The following is a 24689-nucleotide window of genomic DNA, read 5'->3' as shown; positions in this document are numbered from 1 at the left end:
ATATAGTGCTGCACAAACGTTATGGCCCCATATAGTGCTGCACAAACGTTATGGCCCCATATAGTGCTGCACAAACGTTATGGCCCCATACAGTGCTGAACAAACGTTATGGCCCCATATAGTGCTGCACAAATGTTATGGCCCCATATAGTGCTGCACAAACGTTATGGCCCCATATAGTGCTGCACAAACGTTATGGCCCCATATAGTGCTGCACAAACGTTATGGCCCCATATAGTGCTGCACAAATGTTATGGCCCCATATAGTGCTGCACAAACGTTATGGCCCCATATAGTGCTGCACAAATGTTATGGCCTCATATAGTGCTGCACAAACGTTATAGCCCCATATAGTGCTGCACAAACGTTATAGCCCCATATAGTGCTGCACAAACGTTATGGCCCCATATAGTGCTGCACAAACGTTATGGCCCCATATAGTGCTGCACAAATGTTATGGCCCCATATAGTGCTGCACAAACATAATGGCCCCATATAGTGCTGCACAAACGTTATGGCCCCATATAGTGCTGCACAAACGTTATGGCCCCATATAGTGCTGCAAAAACGTTATGGCCCCATATAGTGCTGCACAAACGTTATAGCCCCATATAGTGCTGCACAAACGTTATGGCCCCATATAGTGTGCACAAACGTTATGGCCCCATATAGTGCTGCACAAACGTTATGGCCCCCCCCTTGTAGATTGTGAGCCCTCGCGGGCAGGGTCCTCTCTCCTCCTGTACCAGTTGTGACTTGTATTTTTCAAGATTATTGTACTTGTTTTATTATGTATACCCCTCCTCACATGTAAAGCGCCATGGAATAAATGGCGCTATAATAATAAATAATAATAATAAATAATAATAATAATAATAGTGCTGCACAAACGTTATGGCCCCATATAGTGCTGCACAAACGTTATGGCCCCATATAGTGCTGCACAAACGTTATGGCCCCATATAGTGCTGCACAAACGTTATGGCCCCATATAGTGCTGCACAAACATAATGGCCCCATATAGTGCTGCACAAACGTTATGGCCCCATACAGTGCTGCACAAACATAATGGCCTCATATAATGCTGCACAAATGTTATGGCCCCATAGTGCTGCACAAACGTTATGGCCCCATATAGTGCTGCACAAACATAATGGCCTCATATAATGCTGCACAAACGTTATGGCCCCATAGATGCTCCATACAGACACTTGCCCCATTTGCTGCGATAAAAAAAAAAAAAAAAATCACGTACTCCCCTCTCCGTTGCTCAGGCCCCCGGCACTTTCAATAGTCACCTGCACCTTGTTCCGGCGCCGCTCCGTCTTCAGCACTGACGTTCAAGCAGAGGGCGTGCTGAGCCATTGAGAGCACGGGTAGGGTGGTAGACTGAGACCAGGGAGGAGATGTAGGGTGGTGCTGAGCCATTGAGAGCACGGGTAGGGTGGTAGACTGAGACCAGGGAGGAGATGTAGGGTGGTGCTGAGCCATGGAGAGCACGGGTAGGGTGGTAGACTGAGACCAGAGAGGAGATGTAGGGTGGTGCTGAGCCATGGAGAGCACGGGTAGGGTGGTAGACTGAGACCAGAGAGGAGATGTAGGGTGGTGCTGAGCCATGGAGAGCACGGGTAGGATGGTAGACTGAGACCAGAGAGGAGATGTAGGGTGGTGCTGAGCCATGGAGAGCACGGGTAGGGTGGTAGACTGAGACCAGGGAGGAGATGTAGGGTGGTGCTGAGCCATTGAGAGCACGGGTAGGGTGGTAGACTGAGACCAGGGAGGAGATGTAGGGTGGTGCTGAGCCATGGAGAGCACGGGTAGGGTGGTAGACTGAGACCAGAGAGGAGATGTAGAGTGGTGCTGAGCCATGGAGAGCACGGGTAGGGTGGTAGACTGAGACCAGAGAGGAGATGTAGGGTGGTGCTGAGCCATTGAGAGCACGGGTAGGGTGGTAGACTGAGACCAGGGAGGAGATGTAGGGTGGTGCTGAGCCATTGAGAGCACGGGTAGGGTGGTAGACTGAGACCAGGGAGGAGATGTAGGGTGGTGCTGAGCCATGGAGAGCACGGGTAGGATGGTAGGGTGAGACCAGAGAGGAGATGTAGGGTGGTGCTGAGCCATGGAGGGCACGGGTAGGGTGGTAGACTGAGACCAGGGAGGAGATGTAGGGTGGTGCTGAGCCATGGAGGGCACGGGTAGGGTGGTAGACTGAGACCAGAGAGGAGATGTAGGGTGGTGCTGAGCCATGGAGAGCACGGGTAGGATGGTAGGGTGAGACCAGAGAGGAGATGTAGGGTGGTGCTGAGCCATGGAGGGCACGGGTAGGGTGGTAGACTGAGACCAGAGAGGAGATGTAGGGTGGTGCTGAGCCATGGAGAGCACGGGTAGGATGGTAGGGTGAGACCAGAGAGGAGATGTAGGGTGGTGCTGAGCCATGGAGAGCACGGGTAGGATGGTAGGGTGAGACCAGAGAGGAGATGTAGGGTGGTGCTGAGCCATGGAGGGCACGGGTAGGATGGTAGACTGAGACCAGGGAGGAGATGTAGGGTGGTGCTGAGCCATGGAGAGCACGGGTAGGGTGGTAGACTGAGACCAGGGAGGAGATGTAGGGTGGTGCTGAGCCATGGAGAGCACGGGTAGGGTGGTAGACTGAGACCAGAGAGGAGATGTAGGGCGGTGCTGAGCCATGGAGAGCACGGGTAGGGTGGTAGACTGAGACCAGAGAGGAGATGTAGGGTGGTGCTGAGCCATGGAGGGCACGGGTAGGGTGGTAGACTGAGACCAGAGAGGAGATATAGGGTGGTGCTGAGCCATGGAGAGCACGGGTAGGATGGTAGGGTGAGACCAGAAAGGAGATGTAGGGTGGTGCTGAGCCATGGAGAGCACGGGTAGGATGGTAGACTGAGACCAGAGAGGAGATGTAGGGCGGTGCTGAGCCATGGAGAGCACGGGTAGGATGGTAGACTGAGACCAGAGAGGAGATGTAGGGCGGTGCTGAGCCATGGAGAGCACGGGTAGGATGGTAGGGTGAGACCAGAGAGGAGATGTAGGGCGGTGCTGAGCCATGGAGAGCACGGGTAGGATGGTAGACTGAGACCAGAGAGGAGATGTAGGGTGGTGCTGAGCCATGGAGGGCACGGGTAGGATGGTAGGGTGAGACCAGAGAGGAGATGTAGGGTGGTGCTGAGCCATGGAGAGCACGGGTAGGGTGGTAGACTGAGACCAGAGAGGAGATGTAGGGTGGTGCTGAGCCATGGAGAGCACGGGTAGGATGGTAGACTGAGACCAGAGAGGAGATGTAGGGTGGTGCTGAGCCATGGAGGGCACGGGTAGGATGGTAGGGTGAGACCAGAGAGGAGATGTAGGGCGGTGCTGAGCCATGGAGAGCTTTGTGGATGAGGGTAGTAGTTTTGTACTGGATTCTGGAGTGGATGGGTAACCAGTGTAATGACTGGCACACTCTCCATCTCCAGACGCCGCCATGAAGGCCAAGGGAACCGCCAGACAAGTCAGAGTTTTGATATAAAGAAAAAAAATCTATATATTATAAAAATCTCTGAACCCCGGAGCACCATGAAATCCATCATCGATAACTGGAGAGAACATGGTACCACAACAAAGCTGCCAAGAGAGGGCCACACACCAGAGGGGTCTGCCCCGGGGTGGCGACATGTAATCTGAATGATCCAGGCGTATTCTGTCAGTAGGCCCAGGGACAGGAGCTGCTGGCCCTTATTGAATTATTGGTCACTGGCTGCCATCTGTGGCCGGGCTGCGGATTAGCTGTTGTATCTGTCCTTGTGTGGCCCAATGTGTGAATGTTGTAATATGCTGATGACCCGTTGGTGCTGTTCAGTGTGAAGGACCATCTCTGCATGTTTGCGCACTCCGGCAGTGAGCGATGGCCTCCTGCCCCCAAGCCTGTGGTGGAATGGCTGGATGAGAAGGATCTGCCGGTGTTCAGAGTCTACATTACAGAAGTCATGGCATCATCGCTCCACCTGAGCTGCCTCATTGACCGTCACTGAGGCTATGTGCACACGTCAGGATTTCTCCAGTCACCTTCCACGACAGCAGGATCGGAGCATGTCTCCCTGCCCTAATGGGGGACAGGAACAGAAGAGGTTAATACCCCCTTCCTGCAGCCACCAGAGGTTCTCAGACGGTGCTCCGATCACCGGCCACAGCAGCACCGTTACCTGAATAGCCGGGCAGATGAGGTCGGGGGGCTCCGCTCTCCTCCTCGGTGACTGCTCCCGTCTCCACAGGCTCTGCGTGACTTGGGACCCTCCATCCCGCCCTTCCTGCGCCTCCCTGGTGCGGTGAAGCTCTCCGGGGTCCTCCTGTAGCTCCCCGGCTCTCCTCCTCCCACCTCGCTGCTGCTGGAGGCGACGCGCACCGGAAGTGATGCTTCCGAACTTCCGGTCTAAGCCTCCATACTCCGGAGCCTGCGTGCGCGCCGGCCGGCGTATCGAGCCTGCGGCAGCCATGACAGGCGGTTCAATCGCAGTACCCCCTACGGACCCTGGGAGGAGGAGGAGCATGGAATCAGCTGGCGACCTCGATGTGTATATATACAGTCATGGACAAAAATTTTGAGAATGAGACAAATATTAATTTTTCCAAAGTCTACTGCTTCATTTTTTCTAATGGAAATTTGCATATACTCCTGAATGTCAGAGTGATCAGCTTAACAGCAATTACTGCACTTGCAAAGTCAATATTTACCCAGAAAATGAACTTTAACCCCCAAAACACATTTCAACATCATTGCAGTCCTGCCTTAAAAGGAGCAGCTAACATCGTTTTAGTGATTGATCCATTAAAGGGACACTGTCACCTGAATTTGGAGGGAACAATCTTCAGCCATGGAGGCGGGGTTTTTGTGTTTTTGATTCACCCTTTCCTTACCCGCTGGCTGCAATATTGGATTAAAGTTCATTCTCTGTCCTCCATAGTACAGGCAATCTTGCCTTGCGCAGGCGTGTACTATGGAGGACAGAGAATGAACTTTAATCCAATATTGCAGCCAGCGGGTAAGGAAAGGGTGAATCAAAAACACAAAAACCCCGCCTCCATGGCTGAAGATTGTTCCCTCCAAATTCAGGTGACAGTGTCCCTTTAACACAGGTGTGGGTGTTGCTGAGGACAGGGCTGGCGATCAGTCATGATTAAGTAAGAATGACATCACTGGACACTTTAACCCCTTCACGACATGCCCCGTACTAGTACTGCGCATGTCGTGTCTCCCCCTTTGATGTGAGCTCCGCGGTGAGCCCGCATCAAAGTCGCGACATGTCAGCTGTTTTGTACAGCTGACATGTGCGCGCAATAGCGCTATTCACCCGCCGCTATTAACCTGTTAAATGCCGCTGTCAAACGCAGACAGCGGCATTTAACCAGCGCTTGCGGCCGGAAATGTCATGGCCGACCCCCGTCACATGATCGGGGGTCAGCGATGCATCAGGAAGGTAACCATAGAGGTCGTTGAGACCTCTATGGTTACTGATCGCCGGTGGCTGTGAGCGCCACCCTGTGGTCGGCGATCACAGCACACCTGCATTTCAGCTACATAGCAGCGATCTGATGATCGTTATGTAGCAGAGCTGATCGTGCTGTGCCACCTTGTAGCCTCCCATGGAGACTATTGAAGCATGCCACAAGTAAAAAAGAATGTTTTTAAAAATATGAAAAAAATATAAAAAATATAAAAGTTTAAATCACCCCCCTTTTGCCCCATCCTAAATAAAACAATAAAAAAAATATCAAATCTACACATATTTGGTATCGCCGCGCTCAGAATCGCCCGATCTATCAATTAAAAAAAAAACATTAACCTGATCGCTAAACGGCGTAGCAAGAAAAAAATCCGAAACGCCAGAATTAGGTTTTTTTTGGTCGCCGCGACATTCCATTAAAATGCAATAACGGGCGATCAAAAGAACGTATCTGTGCAAAAATGGTATCATTAAAAACGTCATCTCGGCACGCAAAAAATAAGCCCTCAACCGACCCCAGATCACAAAAAATGGAAACGCTACGGGTATCGGAAAATGGCACTTTTTTTTTTTTTTTTTTTAAGCAAGCAAGCAAAGTTTGGAATTTTTTTTCACCACTTGGATAAAAAATAACCCAGACATGTTAGGTGTCTATGAACTCGTACTGACCTGGAGAATCATTATGGCAGGTCAGTTTTAGGATTTAATGAACCTAGCAAAAAAGCCAAACAAAAAACAAGTGTGGGGTTGCACTTTTTTTGCAATTTCACTGCACTTGGAATTTTTTTCCCGTTTTCTAGTAAAAGATGTGGTAAAACCAATGGTGTCATTCAAAAGTACAACTTGTCCCGCAAAAAATAAGCCCTCACATGGCCATATTGACGGAAAAATAAAAAAGTTATAGCTCTGGGAAGGAGGGAAGTGAAAAATGAAAACGCAAAAATGAAAAAGTGCCGCGACTTGAAGGGGTTAAAAGGAGGCTGGTGCTTGGTATCATTGTTTCTCTTCAGTTAACCATGGTTATCTCTAAAGAAACACGTGCAGCCATCATTGCACTGCACAAAAATGGCCTAACAGGGAAGAGTATCGCAGCTACAAAGATTGCACCTCAGTCAACAATCTATCGCATCATCAAGAACTTCAAGGAGAGAGCTTCCATTGTTGTCAAAAAGGCTCCAGGGCGCCCAAGAAAGACCAGCAAGCACCAGGACCGTATCTTCAAACTGTTTCAGCTGCGGGATCGGACTACCAGCAGTGCCGAGCTTGCTCAGGAATGGCAGCAGGCTGGTGTGAGTGCTTCTGCACGCCCTGTGAGGCGGAGACTCTTTGAGCAAGGCCTGGTTTCAAGGAGGGCAGCAAAGAAGCCACTTCTCTCCAGAAAAAACATCAGGGACTGACTGATATTCTGCAAAAGGTACAGGGAGTGGACTGCTGAGGACTGGGGCAAAGTCATGTTCTCTGATGGACCCCTTTTCGATTGTTTGGGACATCTGGAAAACAGCTTATTCGGAGAAGAAGAGGTGAGCGCTAGCACCAGTCTTGTCTCATGCCAACTGTAAAGCATCCTGAAACCATTCATGTGAGGGGTTGCTTCTCAGCCAAGGGAATCGGCCTAAAAACACAGCCATGAATAAAGAATGGTACCAGAATGTCCTCCAAGAGCAACTTCTCCCAACCGTCCAAGAGCAGTTTGGCGCCCAACAATGCCTTTTCCAGCATGATGGAGCACCTTCCCATAAAGCAAAGGTGATAACTAAATGGCTCATGAAACAAAATATAGAGATTTGGGTCCATGGCCTGGAAACTCCCCAGATCTTAATCCCATTGAGAACTTGTGGTCAATCATCAAGAGACGGGTGGACAAACAAAAACCAACAAATTCTGGCAAAATGCAAGCATTGATTATGCAAGAATGGACGGCTATCAGTCAGGATTTGGTCCAGAAGTTGATTGAGAGCATGCCAGGGAGAATTGCAGAGGTCTTGAAGAAGAAGGGTCAACACTGCAAATATTGACTTGCTGCATTAACTCATTCTAACTGTCAATATAACCTATTGGTACTCATAATATGATTGCAATTATATTTCTGTATGTGATATAAACATCAGACAAACACTAATAAAAACCAGAGGGCAGCAGATCATGTGAAAATAGAATTTTGGTGTCATTCTCAAAAATTTTGGCCATGACTGTATATTCCTGGTCGGGGGAAGCCTCCAGGTAAGGCCTCTGTCTGTGTCCCTTCTGACCGGTGACTGACTGACCTTATGGACGGCGACAAACCCCTGTACTCTGCTTCAGCAGAGCCCAGCGTTCACCCTCCTACTGTAAGTAGAGGATGAGGTCCCTTGCTGTCCAGTTTTTTGTCATTATAGACTTAGCCCAGCCTCTCTCTTTTCTAGGGAGACAAGATATCTGTCCCTAAAAAATCCAGCCACAAGTGTGGTACATGTGCGACCAAGCTTCCCTCACCTTATAAGAAAAAGCTCTGCCAACCAAGCACGGATGAAGTGCTGCGTAGTGAACAGCCCTCCCTCCTGGACAGCATCAGAACCCTCATCAAACAAGAGGTCCAATCCTCTATGGCGGCCCTGTCTCAGGCCCCGACACCTCAGCCTCCTCCTCCTAAGAAAAGGAAGATGGCTCCCACTATATCTGACTCGGGCGAGACTCGTACCTCGGGTTCAGAGGACATTTGGGAGAATGAGGGTTCTACTTCCCACCCCAAAACGGACAATAAAAAATATCTCTTCTCTTCTGAAGATATGGATGAGCTGATTTCCATGGTGAGGGGCCCCATGGGGGGTGGAAGAGGAGGTAGCGAGTCATTCCGTTCAGGATATAAAGGCACGGATGATTGACCTCGTGGAGACCAAAACATCCAACACCGCGGAGACACCATCACGTGTTTCTCAACGCAGTGATCCAGAACACTGCCCCCAAATATGCAAATGCATGTAGAGGAGCCGCGGAGACACCATCACGTGTTTCTCAACGCAGGCAGTGAATAGCCAGGCCTTTCCCCGGGAAGGAACAACCAAGAGAAGGGCAGCATCCGATAAATTCCTTCCCGGGGAAAGGCCTGGCTATTCACTGCCTGCGTTGAGAAACACGTGATGGTGTCTCCGCAGCTCCTCTATTTGCATCTGCATATTTGGGGGCAGTGTTCTGGATCACTGCGTTGAGAAACACGTGATGGTGTCTCCGCGGTGTTGGATGTTTTGGTCTCCACGAGGTCAATCATCCGTGCCTTTATAGACTTTTTACTAGGCACTGCTCCTGATAGCCAGTTTCCTACTCCACACTGATGAGGGGCAAAAACCCTGAAACAGCTGTCTGTGGATGGATACCATGCTTGGCATAGGTGGTTTTCCTTTATTGGATGTTTTCCTGTATTGGATGCTGCCCTTCCCTTGGTTGTTCCTTCCCGGGGAAAGGCCTGGCTATTCACTGCCTGCGTTGAGAAACACGTGATGGTGTCTCCGCAGCTCCTCTACTTGCATTCCGTTCAGGATGACATGTTTGGAGGGTTAAAGCCTAGGACCCCGAAAGGGTTCCCTATACACTAGAATATTGAAAACCTTGTCCTTCATGAGTGGGGCCTACCTGAGAAAGCTTTGAGTGTCCCATCAGAATTGAAGAATCGTTTCCCTCTGGAGGGGGACTGTTCTTTATGGGAGATGCCTGAGGTAGATGTACAGGTGTCCAGGGTAACCAAAAAAACGGCTCTACCCTTCGAGGATTCCTCACAGCTCAAAGATCCTATGGATCGAAAAACTGAGAGCTTGCTAAAGAAATCCTGGGACACATCTACTAATCTGCTGAAGACAAATGTGGCCTCCATGTGTTGCCAGATCCCTATTTCTCTGGTTACGTACCTTTAGAAAATCACCTTTCTCAGGGGACATCTAGGGAGGAAATTTTAAATTCCCTACCATTACTCCAGAAGGCAACGGGGTTACTGGCAGATGCTTCCGCTGAGTCTGTACGGGTAGCTGCTAGGTCCGCAGTTCTCTCCAACTCCCCTAGGAGAGCTCTATGGCTTAAATCCTGGGGAGGTGACTTAACTTCTAAATCCAAGTTATGTGGTATTCCCTTTCAGGGACATTATATATTCGGGCCAGCCCTCGATGACATCCTAGACAAGGCTACAGATAAAAAGAAAGCCCTTCCGAAGCACAAAAGCTCTAGGAAACGCTTTTTTCGTCGTCCCCCCATGAGCAGGTCCCCCTGAGGGACTACAGGGTTAAAGGTAAAACGGGTTGGTGGAGTTACCCCAAAGGGGTTAAAGCGAAGAACATCCTTATTCCTCAACCCCAGCAGACCCCTGAGAAACAATGAATTCTCTCCGGTCGGAGGCCGACTCTCCAGGTTTTCTTTCCCAATGGCAGACCATCACCACAAATCAGTGGGTCCTGCTTACCATTCGGGAAGGCTTGAGGTTAGAATTCGAGAGTCCTCCTCCTCCTCATCGTCTAACAATCACCTCCCTACAGTCTCCACACCTTCCGGGATGCCTCAATGCAGATATTCTCGATCTGCTTCAGGCAGGGGCAATCTCCCGGGTACCTCCTCAGGAAGTAGGAGAAGGCCACTATTCTCACTTCTTTTTGGTGAACAAACCCTGTGGGAAACACCGGGTTATCATAAACCTGAAACCCCTCAATCAAGTAATCAAATACCACAGATTCAAAATGGAATCCATCAAATCAGCAATCCCGCTGATTGGCCAGGACTGGGTAATGGCTACGTTTGATCTGAGGGACACTTACTATCATGTGCCGATACATCCCAACCACAGAAAGTTCCTCAGATTTGCAGTGGCCCAGAACCATTGAGCCAGCCATTATCAGTTCAACGTCCTCCCATTCGGAGTCTCATCAGCTCCACGGGTTTTTACCAAGATCATGACAGAAGCAGTGATCTTCATCCGGCATGAGGGGATCTGTATCATCCCGTACCTGGACGATTTTCTTATCGCTCCATCTGTCGCTCGTTTAAATCAGGATGTGATGAAAGTCCTGGATATCCTGAAGTCACTGGGATGGATTCCGAACTTGGAGAAGTCAGACCTCCATCCATCACCAAGGAAAACATTTCTAGGAGTTCTTCTGGACTCAAGGGAAAGAATGTCGCTCTTACCCAGGGACCGTCAGGACGATCTCGTCCACAGGATCTCCAGGTTCAGGAGCCAGAATTCTCCGACCCTAAGGGACTCTGTCAGTCCTGGGTTCGTTGACGTCCTGCATCCAGGCAGTCTCCGGGGCCCAGGCTCACACACGAGTCCTTCAAACCCACATCCTGGGACACTCAAAAGGACCCCAGAATGCTTTAACCAGGAGGATTCCCCTTCCCAATCATGTGAAATCCTCCCTTTGGCCGGTTTCACACGTCAGTGGCTCCGGTACGTGAGGTGACAGTTTCCTCACATACCGGAGACACTGACTCACGTAGACACATTGAAATCAATGTGTCTCTGCACATGTCAGCGTGTTTTCACGGACCGTGTGCAAAACACGGAGACATGTCAGTGTTCGTGGGAGCGCACGGATTACACGGACCCATTAAAGTCAATGGGTCCGTGTAAAACATGTACCGCACGCGGACACTGTCCGTGTGCAGTCCGTGTGCCGTGCAGGAGACAGTGCTACAGTAAGCGCTGTCCCCCCCTCCCCCCCCCCCACGTGGTGCTGAAACCGCCATTCATATCTTCTCTCCAGCAGCGTTCGCTGGCGAGAAGATATGAAAAATCCTTTTTTTTTTTTTTTTCTTCGTGTTAAAAATAAAGATCCCTATGGGAGGTGGAGCCGCATATTCATCACTGTAATGGGCGGCACCACGTGACTGCTCATACAGGAGAAGCTGCGGCGAGGACAGGACGCTGCGAGGGAGCCGGGTGAGCATTTTATTAACAGGGGGTGGGAGAGGGGTGGGGACAGGGATCTTTATTTTAAACACGAAAAAACAAAAAAAAAAGGATTTTTCATATCTTCTCGCCAGCGAACGCTGCTGGAGAGAAGATATGAATGGCGGCTTCAGCACCAGATGCAGGGGACAGCGCTTATCTCTAGCGCTGTCTCCTGCACGCTCCGTGTGGTACCCAGTCGGCACACGTGTGCCACACGGATGGCCTACGTGAGCTCACGGACACAGATAACTCCGGTACCGGAATTATCTGGACGTGTGGGACAGGCCTTTCATGGTGGCTGAACTCCCAGAACCTTCAAAGAGGAGTCAGCTGGGATCAAAGGCCTCTGAAGGTACTCGCAACAGATGCGAGCTTGAGAGGTTGGGGTGCCATAATAGAAGGTTCCCACTTCCAGGGGTTGTGGCCCCCAAGCATCTGGTCCAGATCCTCGAATCTGAAAGAACTGAAAGCGGTGGAGGAGGCGCTAAAAGCCGCATCTTTCCTCATCCAGGGTCACCATGTACGGATTATGTCCGACAACACAACTACGGTGGCCTACCTCCGTCACCAGGGAGGCACGAAATACACCAGCATAAAATCAACCGCTGCAAGGATTTTTTCCTGGGGAGAAAGACCTCTCCTGTCCATCTCGGTAGTACGCATAAAGGGGTCAGACAATGCCCAGGCGGACTTCCTAAGCAGGAAAGATTTCCATCCTGGAGAATGGTCCTTGAACCAAGAGGTGTTCCTATCCCTAGTCCAGAGATGGGGAAGTCCCAACGTGGATCTGTTTGCCAACAGTCAGAACATGAAGTTGAGCACTTTCTTCTCCCTCAACCTCTCAGGTGGGGCTCAGGGACTGGACGCCTTCTCCCATCCTTGGAAGTTTGCTCTGGCATACGCCTTCCCTCCAATTCCCATATTGCCAAGGACATTACAGAAGATCCGGGCGAATCGGGTCACAACAATTCTGGTAGCACAAATGTGGCCGGGAAGAAGCTGGTACGGCGCACTGACAGACATGTCTCTGGAAGGCCCAATACTTCTACCTCAGATAGTAGACCTTCTTCAGCAGGGACCCCTGCTACACCCAGACTTACACAGGCTGAAACTGGCAGCCTGGTTACTGAGGCTGAGATTCTGAGAGCTAGAGGTCTCTCAGATGATGTCATTCAAACCCTACAAAGAAGTAGGAAACCTATAACAAATGCCATCTATGGCAAGGTTTGGAAAAAAATGTCTTCCTGGTGTGCCCCAAACAAACCTGATCCATTCCATCCCAACATCGCTCAGATATTAGAATTTCTCCAAAAGGGACTGGAGTTAGGACTCTCACCTAGCACCTTTTAAAAGTTCAGGTGTCGGCACTAAGTTCCTTTTTTGATCAGGATTTAGCAGGCCACCGTTGGGTTAAACGTTTCATGGTATCTGCAGCTAGGATTCGTCCTAGGCTCCAGGTCAAGACCCCTCCTTGGGATCTAAACCTGGTACTAAATAGTCTGACCAGGGACCCCTTTGAGCCCTTATCAGCCAATAGTCTAAAAATCCTGACCCTCAGAACTGTCTTCCTAGTAGCAATCACCACCGCTAGGCGTCTAGGAGAGTTACAGGCTTTATCAGTACAGGAGCCATACCTAACAATAACCATGGATAGCATAATCCTTAAGCTGGACCCTGCCTTTATGCCGAAAGTAGTCTCAGACTTCCACAGAAGTCAAGATATTGTCTTACCCTCATTCTGTCCAAATCCCTCTAATCCGAAGGAAGAAACCTTTCACACCCTGGATGTCCGCAGGGTGGTCCTCTTCTACCTCCAACAAACGGAGGGTTGGAGGATAGACCAAAACCTTTTTGTCCAGTGGTCAGGACGGAATAAAGGCAAAAAAGCGGCTAAAAGTACGATCGCTAACTGGATCAAGCAGGCCATCTGTCTTGCATACTCAACCCGGGAAATTGCTCCCCCGGCATCGCTGAAAGCTCACTCCACCCTTTCAGTCTCAACATCCTGGGCAGAGAGGGGCAACGCATCATCAGAGCAGATATGCAGAGCCGCCACCTGGTCGTCAGTCCATACATTCACCAGGCATTACAGGCTAAATTTCAATAGGGATCTATCGTTTGGCAGACATGTTCTGCAGGCTGTTGTCCCTCCCTAAGAAATTAGTCGTTGGTATTACTCCGATCCTGCTGTCGTGGAAGGTGACTGGAGAAAATAGAATTAGACTTACCGGTAATTCGGTTTCTAGGAACCTTCCACGACAGCACTAATTTCCCTCCCTATCTGATATTTTTATTGGATGATTCCTGCACTTGAGTGGTAACTATACATGCTACTTTGTCCAGAAAAAACACTGGTGGTTGCAGGAAGGGGAGGGTATTTAACTTCTCTGATTTCCTGTCCCCTATTAGGGCGGGGAGACATCCTCCGATACTGCTGCCGTGGAAGGTTCCTAAAAAACGAATTACCGGTAAGTCTAATTCTATTTTCTTGCAGAAATTTCCTGAACAAAACCAGACATTTTCTGCAAGAAATCCGCATGCGTTTTTTTCGCATTTTTCTCGCGTTTTTTGTGCAGTTTTTTTTCCGGAGCTTCCCAATGCATTAAATAGCGGCAAAATCGGCAAAATTAATGAACATGCTGTGTATTTTTACCTTGATTTTTTTTTTTTTCGTGGAAAAAAGCGCATCGTGCACAAAAATTGCAGAATGCATTAAAAATGATGGGATGCTTATGTATGCATTTTTTTTAAGCGTTTTTTTTTTTTCCCGCTGGAAACGGCCGAAAAATCCTGAACGTGTGCACATAGCCGCAAAGACGTTTCGAGAATGCAGGTTGGGACAATCGGGCCACCAGGCCTCGTAGCTCAATGTCATCTTCTTTGTCGTTACCTCCTCACTGTGGGGACCTGTCAAAAGCAAGGTTCCACTGGTGGGAGTATGCGACACTGATCCCGGCAGGTCAGTGGAAGGGTGACTCTATAATTTGCACAATCTTGGGTATTTGCTGGAACTGTTCTATATGTTATTGTGTTGTGGTTCAATAAATTATTGCCACCCTGTTTTACTGTCACCCTGCACTGTCTGAAGTGTTCTGCCCACGGGGAAAGAGCGGGCGTTCAGTGGTATGAACCCTGACCCATGCGGACCTTCTAAAGACAGCCGGACCAGCGGACGAGAGCACCCACTGACCCTGTATCTCTACACCAGGTAAGGAGGCAGCCCTGAAGGAGCTGCAGAGACTGGAGCATCTGTCCATACGACCACAATAAGCCATACATTCCATGGAGGAGGCCTTTATGGAAGAGTGGGCAGAAAAAAGCATTTACTTACAATTTGTGTAAGGCTCATTTTGAGTTTGCCAAGACATGTTGGAGACTTCCCAAATCTATGGAAGATGGTTCTGTGGTCCGATGAGAACAAAATTGACCTTTTCGGCCACCAAGGTAAACACTATGTCTGGGGTCAAATCGACTCAGCTCATCACCCCAAGAACACCATCCCCACAGTGAAACGTGGTGGTGGCATAATTATTTTGTGTGGATGTTTTTTGGCAGCAAGGACATGAAAAATGGTCCAAGTCATGGAGAAGATGGATGGTGCGAAATACAGGGATATTCTTGAGTAAAACCTGGTTGTCTGTCAGTGATTTAAGGCTGGGTCAAAAGTTCACCTTCCAACAAGACAACGACCTAAAGCATGCTGCTAAAGAAACACTCGAGGGGTTTAAGTGGAAACGTGTAAATGTTCTGGAGTGGCCGTGTCACAGCCTAGACCTTTATTCAATGGAGAATCTGTGGTCAGACGTGAAGATCGTTGTTCATCACAGGAAACATCTAACGTGAAGGAGCTGGAGTAGTTTTACCTTGAGGAATGGAAAAAAATCCCAGTGGCCAAATGTGGAAACTCATAAAGACTTATCCAAAGTGACTGCAGCAATAATTGCAGCAAAAGTAGGATCTACAAAGTACTGACTTTAGGGAAGTGAATATTTTTGCATATTGAGGTTTTCAGTTAATTTGTCTTTTTTGTTCTTTGCTTCACAGTAAAAAGAAAAACATGTTCAAAGTTGTCGGCATGTTCTGTCCATGAAATAATGTAAAGCGATAAAACAGTGAAATTCCAGCCCAGGATGCTGGGACGACATCCCACAAGTTTTGGCATTTGTTGGCTTTGCCCTAGAAGTGGCATTTTTGATGTCTCCCCACAAGTATCTATTGGATTAAGGTCCGTGGATTGGGCCGGCCGCTCCCATAACCTCAATTTTGCTGGGCTAGAACCAAGATTTTGCTCATTTACTGGTGTGTTTAGGGTCGTTGTCTTGGTGAAACCCCCATTTCAGTGTAAGGCAACATGGCCTCTTCAAGTATTGTAATATCTGCAAACTGGTCCATGCTCCCTGATGTGCGGTAAATAGGTCCGGCACCATAGTAAGAGAAGCCTGCCCCTATCATGATGCTTCATCACCATGCTTCACTGTGTGCAGAGGGCACTGTGGCTGCAGAGTTTGGGGGTCGTCTGATGAACTGTCATTGGTAACGTGAGACTGACTGTGATCATCCTGGAGCCGATCATTGGTAACGTGAGACTGATCATCCTGGAGCCGATCATTGGTAACGTGAGACTGATCATCCTGGAGCCGATCATTGGTAACGTGAGACTGATCATCCTGGAGCCGATCATTGGTAACGTGAGACTGATCATCCTGGAGCCGATCATTGGTAACGTGAGACTGTGATCATCCTGGAGCCGATCATTGGTAACGTGAGACTGATCATCCTGGAGCCGATCATTGGTAACGTGAGACTGTGATCATCCTGGAGCCGATCATTGGTAACGTGAGACTGTCTGTGATCATCCTGGAGCCGATCATTGGTAACATGAGACTGTCTGTGATCATCCTGGAGCCGATCATTGGCAATGTGAGACTTTGGTCATCCTGGAGCCGATTATTGGTAGCGTGAGACTGTGATCATCCTGGAGCCGATCATTGGTAACGTGAGACTGTGATCATCCTGGAGCCGATCATTGGTAACGTGAGACTGTGATCATCCTGGAGCCGATCATTGGTAACGTGAGACTGTGATCATCCTGGAGCCGATCACTGGTAACGTGAGACTGATCATCCTGGAGCCGATCATTGGTAACGTGAGACTGATCATCCTGGAGCCGATCATTGGTAACGCGAGACTGATCATCCTGGAGCCGATGATTGGTAACGTGAGATTGATCATCCTGGAGCCGATCATTGGTAACGTCAGACTGTGATCATCCTGGAGCCGATCATTGGTAACGTCAGACTGTGATCATCCTGGAGCCGATCATTGGTAACGTGAGACTGTGATCATCCTGGAGCCGATCATTGGTAACGTGAGACTGATCATCCTGGAGCCGATCACTGGTAACGTGAGACTGATCATCCTGGAGCCGATCATTGGTAACGTGAGACTGATCATCCTGGAGCCGATCATTGGTAACGCGAGACTGATCATCCTGGAGCCGATCATTGGTAACGTGAGACTGATCATCCTGGAACCGATCATTGGTAACGTCAGACTGTGATCATCCTGGAGCCGATCATTGGTAACGTCAGACTGTGATCATCCTGGAGCCGATCATTGGTAACGTGAGACTGTCTGTGATCATCCTGGAGCCGATCATTGGTAACGTGAGACTGTCTGTGATCATCCTGGAGCCGATCACTGGTAACGTGAGACTGTCTGTGATCATCCTGGAGCCGATCATTGGTAACGTCAGACTGTGATCATCCTGGAGCCGATCACTGGTAACGTGAGACTGTGATCATCCTGGAGCCGATCATTGGTAACGTGAGACTGTGATCATCCTGGAGCCGATCATTGGTAACGTGAGACTGTCTGTGATCATCCTGGAGCCGATCACTGGTAACGTCAGACTGTGATCATCCTGGAGCCGATCACTGGTAACGTGAGACTGTGATCATCCTGGAGCCGATCATTGGTAACGTGAGACTGTGATCATCCTGGAGCCGATCATTGGTAACGTGAGACTGTCTGTGATCATCCTGGAGCCGATCACTGGTAACGTCAGACTGTCTGTGATCATCCTGGAGCCGATCATTGGTAACGTGAGACTGTGATCATCCTGGAGCCGATCATTGGTAACGTGAGACTGTGATCATCCTGGAGCCGATCATTGGTAACGTGAGACTGTGATCATCCTGGAGCCGATCATTGGTAACGTGAGACTGTGATCATCCTGGAGCCGATCATTGGTAACGTGAGACTGTCTGTGATCATCCTGGAGCCGATCACTGGTAACGTCAGACTGTCTGTGATCATCCTGGAGCCGATCATTGGTAACGTGAGACTGTGATCATCCTGGAGCCGATCATTGGTAACGTGAGACTGTGATCATCCTGGAGCCGATCATTGGTAACGTGAGACTGTGATCATCCTGGAGCCGATCATTGGTAACGTGAGACTGTGATCATCCTGGAGCCGATCATTGGTAACGTGAGACTGTCTGTGATCATCCTGGAGCCGATCACTGGTAACGTGAGATTGTGATCATCCTGGAGCCGATCATTGGTAACGTGAGACTGTGATCATCCTGGAGCCGATCATTGGTAACGTGAGACTGTGATCATCCTGGAGCCGATCATTGGTAACGTGAGACTGTGATCATCCTGGAGCCGATCATTGGTAACGTGAGACTGTGATCATCCTGGAGCCGATCATTGGTAACGTGAGACTGTCAGTGATCATCCTGGAGCCGATCACTGGTAACGTGAGACTGTGATCATCCTGGAGCCGATCATTGGTAACGTGAGACTGTCTGTGATCATCCTGGAGCCGATCACTGGTAACGTGAGACTGTGATCATCCTGGAGCCGATCATTGGTAACGTGAGACTGTGATCATCCTGGAGCCGATCATTGGTAACGTGAGACTGTCTGTGATCATCCTGGAGCCGATCATTGGTAACGTGAGACTGATCATCCTGGAGCCGATCATTGGTAACGTGAGACTGTCTGTGATCATCCTGGAGCCGATCATTGGTAACGTGAGACTGTGATCATCCTGGAGCCGATCATTGGTAACGTGAGACTGTGATCATCCTGGAGCCGATCATTGGTAATGTGAGACTGATCATCCTGGAGCCGATCATTGGTAACGTGAGACTGTGATCATCCTGGAGCCGATCATTGGTAACGTGAGACTGTGATCATCCTGGAGCCGATCGTTGGCGGAGCCTTTCCCATTCTGGCCATTCTTCCATCCATTTGATGGTCGTCTTCCAGTTTTCTTCCTCGTCTCTCTGGTTTGGTTTCCATTATAAAGCATTGGAGATCATTGTAGCTGAACGGCCGATCATTGTCTGCACTTCTGTATATGTTTTACCTTCTCCAATAAGCTATAATCACAGGCCGCTGTTCTTCTGAACAATGTCTGGAGCGCCCCATATTTCTCAGGGTTTCTATGAGAAATTCATGTACAACATGTCCTGGCTTCACCCTTACATAAGGACCACCGGATTCACCCCAGTCTCCTCACAGAATGATGGACCTCACTGTGACCTCCACACTGATATTATTGTGATCATCCCCTTCAATTAATGATTGTAATCCACAGACTCAGAACCCTGCAGATCATGGATGCGGAATCTGGTGGCTCTTACAATCTACTGCACCGACTGTGTGACCAAACCCAGGGATTCATCTGCTCCGTCATATTGGACGGATACGACCCTACTGTAGACGGTATGGCAGGGACAGTATTGGATCACACACACATGGTTCAGGTCATATACCGCCATGATGGGTGGGATCCATCCCCGCCCGGCCCACAACCAATGTGCTCAGCAAGGAGACTAGCGCCATCCAGTGAGAAGAGGAAAAGCTGCACGTCTATTTCTGAAGAGCTTCCACAACACGGACCATTAAGAAATGTGTAATATATATATACACCGCTGTCCTGGCCCTAACGTAGCTTTTATTAAAAAAAAAAATGATAAAGTGCAAGAGCTTTTAGGTCATGAAAAGTGTTCGTCCCAGTAAACCGTTGTAATGGTATACGTTCACAATTATACTCCAGGATGGACCGCGGCCCCCCAGGTATAATCAGCAGCAGAAGGAGCTTAGATTTACGAAGATCCATATATTCACCTTGTGCCAATGTCTAAGTCACATGACAAGGCTGGTTAGAGGGTCGATATTGACTTAAATCGCTACTTCCTATAGGTGGCGCTATAGAGCTCTAGTCTTCTTCTCTAATGCTCTGTGCACATGATGCGGATTTTGCTGCAGATCCGCAGCAGTCTCCCCTGCGTTTACAGTTCAGTGTAAACGTATGGGAAAAAAACGATGTGCACATGCTGCGGAGAAAAACGCGCGGAAATGCAGCGGTTTACAATCCGCAGCATGTCACTATTTTTGTGCGTTTTTCGCAGCGGATTTACAACTGCCCTTATGGAAAACCGCAGTTGTAAATCCGCAGTGGACCCAGACTGCATGTGCACATAGCCTGAAGAGGACATTTGCATTTATAAGCCGTAGAATGATGTGCTTTACCAATAAACTCCATCTTGGTCTCACTTTTCCGGAAGGATTTTGACTCGTACATTTTGGTAAACTGCAGTCTAGCATTTGTCAGCAGTGGGGTCCTCTGGGGTCTCCTGCCATAGCGGTTTATGTCCTTCACATGTGGATGCATAGTTCGCGCTGACACTGATGCCCCCTCAGCCTGCAGGACAGCTGGAACTTCTTTGGAACATCCAGACTATCCTGCATTACAACCTTTCATTAATTTCTCTCTGTAGTCCAGGTCCTGGGAGATTAGCTACGATGCCATGGGTTGTAAACTTCTTCAATGTGCTGTGCACCTTGGACAAAGGAACATCAAGATCTCTGGGGATGGACTTGTAACCTTGACATTGCTGATATTGGTCAACAATTTTGGTTTTCATGTCCTCTGACCGTTCTCTTCTCCTCTTTCTGTTCTCCATGCTTGTGACACACACACACACACACACACACACACACACACTCTGCAAAGCTTGAGTCCACTTTATCTGGTTTCAGGTGTGATTTTTTTTTTTTTTTTTTTTTTTTTTTTTTTTTAAATATTGCCTACACCTGTTACTTGCCACTGATAAGTCTGAACAAGCATCACGTGTTTAAAACAAAGTTGTTTACCCTCAATTTTGGAAAGGTGCTAAAAAATTTTGTCCGCACCATTTTGGGGATTTTGTGTGAAATTGTGCAGTTTGCTTTTCCTTCTGGTTTTTTTGTTGTTCCAATACACACAAAGGAATTAAACATGTGGAATTGGAATAATTTTCTGGGATTCATGTTCTTGAACATTAAGGGTGCCAGCACTTTCGGCCATGACCGTATATCCATATCAGCCAGAGTAGAAGGGTTTTTGTTTTTTGTCCTTCATCTTTATTTGTAAGGGTTTGTATTGTATATGGTGTTTTTGGGGTTTTATTGTGTTCTGATGGCCTTGACAAAGGTCCAGAGATGGACAAAAAGAATCATCTATGACTCTGGGCTCCTGCTGATCTCCCAGTGAGGGATCCTCTGTCTCACATTACCCAAGTGTCGGCTTTTCTGCTGATTCTGAGGCTTCCTCCAGATCCTTCCACTGGACACCTGCCTGAATTGAGTCAGTGCCAACCATGTCTGTCTCTCCTCATAGCTACAACCCCGACCTGGACTCCGATCCCTTTGGAGAAGATGGGAACCTGTGGTCCTTCAACTATTTTTTCTACAATAAGAAGCTGAAAAGAATGGTGTTCTTCACATGCCGCTCCATCAGGTAATGGGCAGAGCCATGTCCCGTATTTCACCCCCAACCCACCACATCTTTCGGCAGCTTTTCATGCATGAGTGTCCCCTTATTCTCGGCAGCTTCCCCACACACCTCTGACTTCAGTTTTCTGTGCTTCTCCTTTTTCTTCGGCAGTTTTCCACATGCGGCCTCTCCTCCTCCTTCGTCAATTTTCTCGCTTAAGCCTCTCCTCTTTCTTCGATAGTTTTCCCCCATGCTCCTCTCCTTTCTTTGGCAGTATCCCCACAAGCGCCTCTCCCACTGTGAGCGCCTCTCTCTTTTTTTTTTCAGCAGTTTTCCTTCGCGCGCCTCTCCGGCAGTTTTCCCCGCAAGCCTCTCCTTTCTTTGGCAGTTTTCCCCGCACGCCTCACCTGTACACATCTGTACATGTTGATCTGGCTGCGTTCTGTTGACACGTCAGCTCTCCCCCATCTTCTGGACACCTGTATGTCTTCATTGCCTTCAGTAGATCTGACCTGGGTTCCCCTTGTTTTTCAGCGGATACACCTATAAACGGGCTGATGTGGGCTCAGAACTAGATATGGATCTTGAAGAGGAAATGGAAGATGAAGCCAGTCACATCAGAGGTGATTGGTAAGGCTATTTCTCTAATACAGACTGTAGTGAAATATGTCATTGTATGGATGTATGACCAGCAGTAATTAACATCTGTCGTTAGACTGCAGCTCTCACAAAGGCCATGACCTATGTTATCCTGAGCAGGAAGTCTCCCGCTCTCCAGTCACGCCAGGGGGATCTCTTGAAAACACACAAGTGGAAACATTTCACACCTTCTGACTCTTGAACAGACATGCCAATTGCAGCATGACACTATTTACTATTAGAAAGGTCTCACAAATAGTGTTCAAAGAAAAATGAATTCATTGGTAAAATAGCCAGGATCCAGTCACAGACCAAGGATTAGAATATTGACCTGACAGGCTGGTCTAGAAATCTGACCCCAGGTTGACTCTATAAATTAGGCCTTTACACATAGAAAGCTGCTCACAGATTAAGGGGAAGCCAAGCTGATGTGATTCATTCCATATTCATTCCCCCCTCAGGGAGCAAAATGCCAGACTGCAAAGTTTAGATATTTCTGTAAGTTTTCTCATTTTTATAACAATTTTGCATATCACTTTTTATATCTTTTATTGTAAGCATTGTACCTTTTCTGTTAAAGCTTAAAACTTTAATAAGTTTGAGCCTTGTATGCTCTAAAGGATCCATAGCCTTAGAGTGTGTGATCCTGGTGATTGGCAGACAGTAGTGGTAATATTTCCGGGACTCATCGCCCATGTGTTCGGTGAGTGGTGGCAGCGTGTATGAGCGGGTGTGTGGTCTGTGTCGGGGGTGATTTATGCTCCCATTGCAGCATAGGACACAGGCTGAATGCTGGACTAAGAGGAGATAGATTAACCCTTGCAGGCGCAACCCCCAGTCACGTGCTGAGAAGCTGGTACATGACACAGACTTTTCCTAATTATCATTCTTCAAATACCAAAAGAAAAAAGAGACTTATAAAACGGCACTGCTTTTGGGCTAGACCTCAACATGCACGGTTGTTACCCTCTTCGTTGGATTTCTGTTATACCGCACTTCTTGACTCCGGGTGCTCATCCAGAAAAGCAAGACATTCCATGTGCAAAAAAGAAAAGATTTAGATGGCACTCACCGGTCATTAAAACTTCATGCTTTGTTCAGATACTTAAAACATGATGGCTTTGTGACCGGGTTAACAAGGTGTGCGAGCCAGTGCTGCCAACGGCCGTTTCGCTTTGCACGGCGCTTCAACGGGTCAGTGACCGTCAGCAGCACTGGCTCGCACATCTTGTTAACCCGTTCTCCAAGCCATCATGTTTTAAGTATCTGAACAAAGCATGAAGTTTTAAGGACCGGTGAGTGCTATCTAAATCTTTTCTTTTTTGCACTAATTAGCATTCTGCTAACATTAGTGGTCTAGAAACAGTCAACAAGCAGGATGTTTTTATTCTTTGGCTGCAAGGAATGGTAAATGTCTGCAGATTTGATTGGCCGTGTAATGCCTCGTCATGTTTGCTGTGAATAACTGCTGAATGTGGAGCCCTGGATGGGTCACCCAGGCCCATCTCCTGCGAGTCCGGCAGCAGCAGACTGTGGAGATATTTTGGCGACGTCGTCCAGCGCTCGGCCTGTCGGATGTTCTGCATTTTAATCCTATTTCTCTTCTTTCAGGCCTTCAATGATGTGCAGCTAATGTGGAAGGCTTCCGTCCAGTGTGAGCCCGGGATGTTCTGGATCTCGTGCTCTTTGTCTGATCCTCCCCTGTGCACTGCAATCTCCCGTGTGTTGTCCTGTGGTGCCTGAGGTCTTCTCCTTGTGCCGTTGATGAGACCTGGAGACGTTGATGGAATAGCTCCTTATATACCAGAAACTTTGCTATTAAGACTTTCCCATTCTTCGCGGAGAGCAGACGCTGACTGTTGTACATAGAGGATCCATACTCGTCTTTTGTAAATCTCTTCTGGGACAGTCGTATGAGAGGATGAGTGCCGGCGGCTGTATCGTTGTGGCTATTCAGCTTTTTGCTCTTCTCTTTAGTTTTGGGCTGTGAACATTTCTGATATTGGCTTGTATGTAAAATGAGTGTTTCCTGTACATATTCAGATTGGCCACTGCACTCGATAAAGAAGGTCATATCGGTGTCGGCGATGTTAGAGCCTACCCCTTATGTAGGCCATTTTACAAAGCCAGTCCTGGCTGTCGTGACCTTTTAGTCTTGTCATGACAGCCTGACCATGGACTACTCCGTTCTCCTACAGAGTGAGCCCTTCACAGCCTGGCCCTGAACTACTCGTCGCCAGTCACAGCCTGGCCTCGGACTACTAGTCGCCCGTCACAGCCTGGCTCTGAACTACTCGTTGCCCTTCACAGCCTGGCCCTGAACTACTCGTCGCCAGTCACAGCCTGGCCTTGGACTTCTTCTGCGTGAGAACTGTCTGTTCCTCTGCATACAGTGTAGGTTGCAGAATGTTTGTGTTTTTAGAAGTTTTTTATGCAATTGGTAATTTTCTCCACATTATTAAAGATTCTTTGAAAACAAGACCTTGTGTCTTCAGCCAATTGGTTGGTGGGGTAGTGTGAAGCGTCCAGCTTCTTCTCTAGTACATGTTCTGCTACTCTCTCCCTAAACCTGACGACCTGGCTATACAGCTACAACTTGGGCCCATCAAACTCTACTAATGTAAAACGATGAAAACAACTCTGTCCATTCCTGACACCTCAAGACCCCACTGGCTATCGACAACTTAACCCAAAACCTGAACATGCTGCTGTGCACCTCTGACATAACCAAACCTGGTGACCCCACTCTGCAAACGGTAGGAAACGTTGACCTAAAACTAGGTGAAAACTGGTTCTGTAAGACTGGCAGAGCATAGTGTGGAGAAGCTGGTGATCCATGGTGTCCGCCACTGCCGAGATCCAGGAGACTC

General features: G+C 48.5%; 1 protein-coding gene across 3 annotated transcripts in view; it reads left to right on the top strand.

The window, feature by feature from the left end:
• Positions 1–24298, top strand: part of MAF1 (MAF1 homolog, negative regulator of RNA polymerase III) — an 89172-nt gene extending 64874 nt beyond the window's left edge. For 2 of the 3 annotated variants that reach the window (XM_069732097.1, XM_069732098.1), the window contains exons 7-9: positions 21085–21204; positions 21715–21810; positions 23431–24298. In XM_069732097.1, coding sequence (XP_069588198.1) covers positions 21085–21204; positions 21715–21810; positions 23431–23452 — 238 coding nt within the window. In that variant the 3' untranslated portion in view covers positions 23453–24298. The remainder of the gene's footprint in view (positions 1–21084; positions 21205–21714; positions 21811–23430) is intronic. The other variant, XM_069732100.1, reaches the window with a different exon arrangement.
• Positions 24299–24689: the final 391 nt, after the last annotated feature.

Source organism: Ranitomeya imitator, chromosome 6, assembly GCF_032444005.1.
Source record: "Ranitomeya imitator isolate aRanImi1 chromosome 6, aRanImi1.pri, whole genome shotgun sequence".
NCBI lineage: Eukaryota > Metazoa > Chordata > Amphibia > Anura > Dendrobatidae > Ranitomeya > Ranitomeya imitator.
This window is presented reverse-complemented; position numbering and strand designations above follow the sequence as displayed.